Source organism: Rhagoletis zephyria, unplaced genomic scaffold (genome assembly GCF_001687245.7).
Source record: "Rhagoletis zephyria isolate East Lansing unplaced genomic scaffold, Rhagoletis_zephyria_1.1 Rzeph_scaffold_14044, whole genome shotgun sequence".
Classification (NCBI taxonomy): domain Eukaryota; kingdom Metazoa; phylum Arthropoda; class Insecta; order Diptera; family Tephritidae; genus Rhagoletis; species Rhagoletis zephyria.
The window spans coordinates 1-9,756 of record NW_016171113.1 but is presented as its reverse complement, the minus strand read 5'-3'; the positions used below and the strand labels follow the sequence as shown (position 1 = coordinate 9,756).

The 9,756-nt window shown below is 33.7% G+C and overlaps 1 protein-coding gene across 1 annotated transcript; it reads right to left on the bottom strand.

Annotated features, from left to right (window-relative positions):
- Positions 1-1,049: 1,049 nt before the first annotated feature.
- On the bottom strand, positions 1,050-2,289 carry LOC108378406 (odorant receptor 33b-like). The gene is made up of 2 exons (XM_017634704.1): positions 1,532-2,289; positions 1,050-1,461 (listed from the first exon to the last, which is right to left on the bottom strand). Exons 1-2 carry the CDS (start codon positions 2,287-2,289, stop codon positions 1,050-1,052), a joined length of 1,170 nt encoding a protein of 389 aa, XP_017490193.1.
- Between the last annotated feature and the right edge of the window lie 7,467 nt (positions 2,290-9,756).

Below are 9,756 nucleotides of genomic sequence, written 5' to 3'. Positions count from 1 at the left end.
ATTCCTATAATTCAACTTTAATTTGAAATTCCAAACATGTGGAGTCCCTGCTATATATATGTTCCTTGATTAAAACCGAGATTGTAATAACTCATTAAACTTATAATATAATTGTATTCGAATTTAGATTTAAAACAGGTGGCAACCCTCTGTTCAAGCTGAATATTTCTAATTTAAAATCGACTTTTAAATCGGGTAACAAACCTCTTCGAAATATTTTCCTACTAAAGCCCTATTAAATCCCTCTTGGTGGCAATCCCCCTACCAATAACCCTTATCAAAAACCGATTGATTCGATTGATACCCATATTGTAGTTATTCATTTAAATTAAATGAGTTTAATTTTTAAACGGGTGGCAACGCTTGTAAAACACCTCAGTAGTATTTTCAATGTTCAATCTGTAGGTTTCTAACAATCTTTTATTTAACACCCATATATTAGTTTTTCAGATAGCTTGCCCATAGTTAATTTAAATTTGTCTTTTCGAACAAGAGGCAACCCTTTCCAAAATACTTTCAAACTACAACTTTTTTAATGATAGCCGCTTCCAAAGTAATGCGGATGACACAGTCATCATTGCCAAAGGGAAGTTTGAGAGCACCTATGACAAAATTTAAAGGCACTTAAGATGGTGGCACAAGGGCGGTGGGCCAAGTAAGGGCTTAAATTTATGCAACTAATGCAGTTATCATTCCGTTCACTAATAAAAGAGCCCATCCAAAGATGAGAAGTATAACTTGGGAGATGGTCGTAGTCGACTTCGTTAGCAAAATTTAATTTTTAAGTCAAATCCAAGAAAGACAGCAAGTCCTGAATATGCAGTCCTAAAATCCGAGTTTCAATGTAGAAAGTGTGAAGTAAGTTTAGCGTTTCTTTATTTCATTGCTACTTTGTGTGCTGAAAATAAATAGATTATCATTTGATCTACAAATTTACTAAATGTGTGCATTATTATGTTTTCAGCTACAATAAGTATATTCAGCATTTTTATAATGCCAAAGGAGAATATAGAAATCGTTTTTTTTTTCTTTTAAAGTATTTTTTCACTCTACTTCATATTCATTAGAACAGTGTAAAGTGAGTAAGCCATTTTGCAAGTTGCAACAAACGATGTCAAATGAATGTTTATAATTCCGCCAGCAGTTGGTGTAAGTGGCTTCTTTGAAAGCTCCGTAAAGATGCGTAGATTTTGATGAAAGCTTTTACGCTGTGGAATCCAATTGCACTTGAAGATCGCGTAAGGGAGGTCCTGAAACTCTTCCTGCATTTTACTGCCATAATAGCAAGCCGGTAGAAGCTCAACAGCCATGGAAATAAAATAAACCGTGTAATAAACATAGCCGAAGATGTTTTCAACAAAGAGCAACAGAAACACAACGGTCAAGCAAATGTTCAAGCCAACCGAGGAAAATTGTACAATTTGAGTGAACCAAAATATGTCCTGCAGTAGATCGAAAATCCTTGAAATACAAATTATAAAATGTTTTAAATATGAAATAAATGGAAATTAATAGAATTTCTCTAACCAACCTCAACAACTTCTTGTGATCCTCAATGCACTCGTTCAACTCGCGTTCATGCTGCGACAGTGTTCTCGATTCATCATAACCAATCTTGGCCACCCGCATCGCCAGCAAACGCACCTGCCCAGACATTACACACAAACTTATCGGCGCAAATGTGTCGTGTGCTAAGTTCTGTATGATCTGCATGGACACACCGAAAATCTGATAGAAAACCGCAACGTAATACGTATACCTGTTTGCTGACCAATCGAAAGGAAACCAAGCCGGATACATTAGTTCCCGCTCAGTTTTGGACAGCACGTCTATGGCTGAGGCCAAAGCATCAGCTGTGTAGGAAGCGCAGAAAACAAGCATAATGTTTCGCACACCAAGACGTATATTTTCATGAAAGTAATCGCGCTCATCCTTGGCTACAACTCGCTCGTCCAATTGCTTTAGTAGCCGCTGCATTTCACGAATTTTCGGCAACTTATAGCGAAAGAGATAATGCTTGGTGCTGCAGGCTACATCGGTTATATTTATGGCTAAATTCTTGAAGACATCCGCAAGCGTGGGCACCAGAAACAAGCCAACAGTCAGATGTATAGGATAGAATATGGTAATGAAAATGTTTACCATGGCATCGTAGAGCCATATGTACCACTTGTTTGAGTTGATTGAAATGCCCATCAGCTTCCAGCACATCCAGAAAATGTCGAAAAATGCGACTGTGTCAACTGGCGCATTGACCAAGGACTTTGACAAAAATAATTTCTGAACCATTTTTTGCTGACAAAAATTTTCTACGAACAAAACTCGTTGAACGTTTTCTTAATTTTGACCAAGAGACTGCCTACGGATTTGTGTTTTATATCAATTCTTCCGCCACTGAGTTGAGTTTGATTATTGTGAGAACTTGAAATTAATGAGACACATCGTTCCGCCGCAGTGGGTATAGACTTAATTACTGTTTTGCATTGGCTTTCGCTAAATTGATTTAAAATTAAGGGTTGTGCGTGCAAAAATTAAGCAATTATCTAGCGGGGATGCATGTACTCAATGAAAACTGCGGAAGGTAGTTGAGTAATTAAAAGAGAATTTACAAGGCTTGGCGTAAAAGAGTTGGAAAAGTGTATGGTGGTTTTAGTATCGATTTCAGATTTTCATTTCCTTTTGAAACAATGTGACAATTTTTGAATTTCGTAAACTATACAATTACTAAGAAATAATTTAATGTAAGCATAAACAATGACAACATTCGAGGGAGCAGCCCTTGGAATTTTCGAGAGAAAGATTTTGTGGAATATTAAAAAAAGAGAAAGAAGATGATTGAATGCGTGGTGGAATATGAAAACATGATTACGTGCATTAATATCAGCCTTACTAAAATTAATGGTATTCATGTTAGTACACACAAAAAAAAAATTATCACCATTAGTTTAATACAGGCTGCGTTAAAGTAAAACTTTAAACAGTATCATTTTCCGGTATCAAAATAATCATAAATAAAAGGTTTGTTCCACAAGCTACTTGTAGAAAAACTCGAGCAAAGTTCAAACTGTCAGCGTATATCAAATAAACTCTAAAACTTACTTGTGGAACGCGTATGTGTAACTCGAAGAGACTTCGAGTAGCTTGTGGAACAAACATAATATAAAAATAACTGATAATGAAATTTGAAATTTTTAATGCGTAAGTTTGTCATTAAATATTCTGCCATTCAATACAGCATTACTGTTTTAAAAATTAATTTTTTTTATTTTATTTAGTTTTAGGAACTTCTTTTATTTTATTATTTTTAGTTTAATTTTTAGTTTTGTTTTTTAAAAAAAAAATATATTTTTTTAGTTTCATGTTTAGAAACTTTAAATTTTTTATTTAATTTGTTTTTCTTTCATTGATTTCATTTGCTTTTAATTTTAAGATAATATCGTTTTAAAAAGAATAATGTATTTGTCTAATTTTATTGAATTTCTAGAACTTATTTTTTTTACTCTTTTATCTTTTTTAATTCGAGTATCTCCTAATTTTTAGTTTTTTTTTACAAGAAAAATATTTGTTTTAATTTTATTAAATTTTTAAGTATTATTTTCTTATTTATTTATTTTTTTTTTAATTTTCTAATTTAATTTTTCATATTGATCAGTAATTTAGGCCAGCTCTGTCCTAAAGTCATCCACTAGTTAACATCTAACCGAAGAAGAAATGAGTGCCTGAATAGCCGCCTAGATATCCGAGTCATAGTACAAATTTCTTTTTTTGTACGTTTACAATTTCTAGCATTCAAATAGTATCTTATATTGAGTTTGTTTCCACCTGAGTGAATAAAAAGGGGTTTTAACAAAAAACACACTTGGACGATAATATATTTGTAAGAACATATATATACATATGTATTTATTCGGGTGGAATGAACTTAACAAATCCACATTTCCATAAAATTTACTAAGCTTCACACCCTTTTTCTATTAAATCAACAAAATTTCGGCCAGGATGAGTGACTTTTAGAGTATGGTTTTCGTACGTCAAGAGAGGACTTTACTCCTGCATTGCCTTATCAGTCCATTTGTACACCCCAAAAATTCTGTTGAACAGTGTTGTAATACAGATAACTTTTTATTAATTAATAACATAATTTGTATGAAATAATTTATAAAATATGTAAATATTTTTGATCTCAATCGCTTTCCCTTGTAATAGATAAATATTTATGCATAACAAATAAAATACGTACATAAAAAGAAGAAAATTATGTTAACAAAATTCTGTGGTCTTTTTAAAAAGCAACTTATTGGACTTTGCACTTTTTTTTTGGAATTTGGGCGGCGGTCCTAGTAAAACCGGTTTTAAAACTTAAGTTTTTCTTACAAAGATTAAGTACCATTCGTCAAAAAAAAATATAGTTACAAAAGGTCTTTTGACAAAAATTCAGAGATATGTGATAGTGTGTTCTTTTATACAAGCAATTCTTATATAGGTAAAAATATCGATATAAGTAGGTATTGATACTTTTATCCCAGTACTTAATAGGTATCGATACTTTCTTTCGATGTTGCTTCTAAGTACAGGTATGGATACTTCCATGGTATCGCTTTATCCCTAGAAAGCGGCTTTAAAATCAAGAAATAGTTGGTAAGTGTCGATCTTTTCTCGCGTGTCTTTTCCAAGATATGGCGTATTGTGAATACCTGATCTATGGTGGATTTTCCAGGCCTAAAGCCACACTGATCAGGCCCAACCAGTTCATCGACGGTGGGCTTCAATCTTTTACACAATACGCTCGATAAGACCTTGTACCCTATGCTTAGAAGGTTGATCCCGCGGTAGTTGGCGCGAATGGCGGGGGCGCCTTTCTTGTGAATTGAGCAGAGCATACTTAAATTCCAGCTGTCGGGCATGCGTTCATCTGACCAAATTCTACATAAGAGTTAATGCATGCACCTCATCAACACCTCGCCGCCGTACTTGCATAGCTCAGCTGGCAGGCTGTCAGCTGCAGCAGCTTTGATGTTTGATGATAAATACACATAAGTAGCAAACAACACAATTTTGAATTTCGCTTCTATAATTTACTCGCAAATAACTGTGAATAAAAAGTTTACAAAAAACATTTAACACGAAAAAGATTGTTAGTATTTAAAACAAGTAATTTTTAAGTAAAAAACAAAACCGACTTCAATTCTGATATAAATTTGCACTTTAACCTACTAAACTTTAGTGTAAAAATGTGGAATATTTATTTATTTTTAATTTTTATTTATATTCCGACGAACTGATAACCTCCTCCTTTTTTGGAAGTCGGTTAAAAATAATCACTGTATGGACATTTTTACATTAAATTTTAGTAGGTTAAAGTGCAAATTGCAATACGCTAGAAAATCGCGTTGATTTTTAATACATTTTTTGTTGACGCTACTGGGCATTTTCTTCCATACATAAAGAAATTTTGAGCATGGTCGAGCATACTTTATATGGAAGGAAATGCGCAACACTGTCAGCCAAAAAAAAATTATTAAAAATCAAAGCGATTTTCTAGCGTCTTCAAATTTGCAGTTTTTCCTATTTAAATTTAATGGGCTATAAAACTGCATACCCAAAATTCAAAAAAAATCTGATTGAAAAGTTTGAATCTTTGGGGGTTTATGGTAAAGTGTATCGAATTTTTATTATCATTTTTTGAATTTTTGTATAACGTTTGAAAAGTAGATTTATATGGTGCGTATTATATAATGCGCTAGACTTTTATACAAAAATATTAAACATCTAATAAACAAAAGTAATATAGCCAAAACTGGTCAAAATAGAACTTTTTTTTTATTTCTTCCACAACTGTATGTATGTATTTGGTAGACTAATTTTTTTGCTAGTGTCATGATGATTAATAAAGAAATATCTAATATGCAAACACATAGGTACATATGTATATGATCTTTAATAAACGATGTACACGTAATAAATTGAAAACTTTAATTATTCAATTCGTTTAAATTCAAGGCATATTCATTTCCTATAAGATAAAAAAAAATAGACTTATCTCCTTTTAACTTCCAGTTTTCTATATTTGTTTTACGCCCTAGTGGAAAATTATAACCGGAACACATACAGACAAGATTTAACAAGTTTTTTTTTAATTCATGTTACTTTTTTTAATAGTGCACATTAAATCTAATACCATATAAACTCTAGTTTTATACCTTGTGCAATACTTAAAATTTAACAAACGTTCGAAAAACTTCAAGTATTTTGTCAGAATAATATAAAAAAAAGTATGCAAGTTTGCAGCCCGTTAAATTTTAGTACAACAAAGTGTAAGTTTGATGTTGCTGAAAAATCCTTTGATTTTTGTTTTTTTTCAGCGGTGCTATGCATTTTTTCTAAACGAAAAAATTATAGAACGTACTTTTTATGTTTGTTAACAACACCAAGCTAGACCAACACCAAAAAAGCAGCCTTTGTTATCCTTAATGACAACAACTGATTTAGCGCTAACGAATCTTGTTAGGGAAATATTTACTGAATAGCTAAATTGATAAAATTTTCGTTTGGCTGACTTAAAAATAACAAGTGTAGCCTAGAAAATCGCACTACAGGGATGGCAATCATTATAATTTAAAAAGTAATAATAGACATTTAATTATTATTATCCTTTCTACTTTTTTGCTCGAAAGTAATTATAATTCTTTAGTTTATAATTTTTCGCTCAATGGTTTTTAGCGTGAATAATGATTATGTTGCAATTTTTGTGTTTTGTTTTATTCACTCAAGAATAATACTCAAATGTAATCCATATGCTCAAATGAATATATAAATCTCAAAAGCTGAGAACTATTCTTGAGTGAAAAAAATTTAAGCATAATCATTACTATCGATCAAAAAACTTTAAATCAAGAAGTGATCATTATTTTTGAGAAAAAAAATAAAATGCATATTTGAATTATTATTTACAATTTTTATTAGTAAAACTCAAAAACTAAAAATCGTTCTGGATTACGGTAGGACATACAAAGACAGATATGTGAGTACACTAAAAATTGCTGCATGAAACTTACAAATCTTAATGTTTTTAATTTAAATTAAAAAAATACTTATTTTCCATCCCTGTTTTAAATGAAATGTTTTCAGTTATTTATGGTTAATAAAATTAAAAACCCCAAATTTTTTACAAGCTTTATTTTACATTTTTGAAGGTTACAGTTTTATGGCCAAAAACACATCTTTTTCCGGAGGTTCACAGTTTTTGTAGAAGAAAGCTGGCAACACTGACTTGCACACAAAATCTCAAGTGTACAAATTACTCATACGCCATGGAGCGCAAGCAAATTAAGGTCAACCAACCACTGCATTAAATGCGAACGCTTCTGTGAAAGGTGTGCAATGTTTGTGTATTTTAATTTCGCATTTATCAATTATTTACAACACTTATTTACATTTCCAACGCCTACCCAAGTGAAAGTGTTTCACCTCTGAGCTTTCAATGCAGCAGCCAGCGGATTAATCCATACATATTTATGCGCTCACACAAAGGTGTACGAAACCATTCATTTCAACCTTAAGCAGCAACCACAGAGACGAGTAAGCGTTGAATACCGCGTAGTGGTGGTTCTACTTCATGGCGGCTCTTAATTAAATGCATTTTAACATACAATTCTCAACGTGTGCACTTAAGTAGGAAAATAACTTCCATATTCACATTGCAAATTTAATTCAGGGATATATGTATGCATAGTTCCATAAATTGAAATCGCCCCCCAATAGTAAATTTAAATTGGGGTCACACGATGCAATTATGTCAACAGCGTAGATATAATTAAGAAGAAGGCAACGAAGTAAAGACAAACGATAAGGGATGCTCAACAAGCGCCGCGCAATTTATAATAACGAAAAGAAATTCGAAGGACAAGTGACAGCTGAAATGACTGAGTAGCTCAACATTTTTACTTCTTACTGATTGAATACACATTACCTCTCCGCCGCAATGCACATTACTGTAAAGTTTTACACATGATACACACATGCAGCTACATACGCTTAAACATTAATTAATTGATGTGGTATATGCATTGCACATTTGCTTCGAAAGAAAACCCTTGCGGTCATGTTGTCACTTAATGCGACGTAATACCGTACGTATGTACATAAAAGCTGTAAAATTTATCTTTTATGTATTTCATTCGGCGGATGGTTCCGTGCGCAGAAGTGGAAATCATTTGATTGCCATTCACATGGAATGGCCACAGAACTTGACGCGTTGGCGATGGCGAATACCGCAGATGATTTAGCGATGAGCTGGGGGAGCTTTACAACGATATAGACATAGTTCAGCAAATTAAAATTCAACTCCGCTTTCTTGGCCATGTCATTGAAATGGACAGACATGCTCCAGCTCTGAAAGTATTCAACGCGGGCTGCGATTCTGGTAACAGAGGAAAAGGAAGACCTTCTCTGCGTTGGAAAAACCTGCTGGAGGAGGACCTCGTTTCGCTTGGCATTTTCAATTGGCGTCAGTTAGCACAAAAGACAAACGACTGGCGTGTAAATAAAGAAAAATAATCGTTGTTCCCACCCAGTCTTGGACATGAGCATCATTCTGAAGCATAAAGACCTCCGCGTTCCTCTTTTTTCAATTACAACATGTTCAAAAATATTGAGGCAATTCCCCTATCACAACTTAAATTTACTCTGGTCGTCACTTACCATTCGTAGATCATTTCCATACTATCTGAAAAAAGGAGGGCTATTTATGCCTGCTAGCATGTCAATTTCTTCGCAATCACATTTTTCTCTCGATTATTTTTTCCTTTTAAAAAGAGGTTTCCCTCTTCTTCCAGTGTCATTCTGCGTTTGTTTCAGTAACCAATAATCTCTTCCTCAGCATGAAGAGATTTGGAAATCGTATCCCACTTCCCGTTTATATCCAGACGACTGTGAGCTTCTTGTTTAACCCTCTAGTAGGCCAATTTTTTTATGAGTTCAAAAATTCATGAATGGGTGATTTAGCACGAGAAATCCAAAACTGTTGTCCATTTCGATCTGTGACAGTAACTTTTTCCTACAGGGAAGAAAAACCAAGACCGTCTGGAGACGGGCTCGCCGATATACTTACACATATTTTCAGCTTTCTCGGTTGTTGCGGACTTTTTTCGCGATATCTGACATACGTTCTTTATCACACAAAGGGGCATGCGGACCTTAAACAAACAAGATAGTGGTCGGGGTGGATATTCCTTTCTCACATGGAATGCACGTCAAAAATGCTCGTCATCTATCATAACCTGATAATTTGGTTCATTGATCGGTTTGGTTCTTTGATCGGTGGACACCACTGTGGCTCTGTGGAGGTTTCGGTGTGGTAATACTAGCTAACATGTTCCGTGGTGCGTCGTAGTCTATCAGCCTCTCTTCTCTATCGGAAGTATTTTCATGAGGGCTGATAACTCCGTTCCTTCTTTTCCCATTTTAGCGTTAAAGTCGCCAAGCATAATTTTAATATCGTAGAAGAGAAAAAAGATACTTGTAGTCTCTATAACATAGTGTCTTTCGGATAGCCATGACTGAAAAAGAGACCTGATGAAAAAGTCATCGGAAGCTCTTTTAACAGTTATCGAATGGATAGTTATGATTTGCCGTGTTATGTATATGCAAAAAATAACTTTAAATGAAACGAACAGCACTTACCGTATATGATTTTACCCTAATAACCATTGAGTGCAATGGGGTATAGTCATTGCGCTGGGTATGCAGTTACAGTTG

What these genes read in the sequence shown, in the direction of transcription:
- LOC108378406 (XM_017634704.1), bottom strand. Translation starts at nt 2,289, where the DNA reads ATGGTTCAGAAATTATTTTTGTCAAAGTCCTTGGTCAATGCGCCAGTT. An exon ending in GATCACAAGAAGTTGTTGAG is followed by an intron (nt 1,462 to 1,531) that starts GTTGGTTAGAGA and finishes TTGTATTTCAAG; the next exon opens with GATTTTCGATCTACTGCAGG.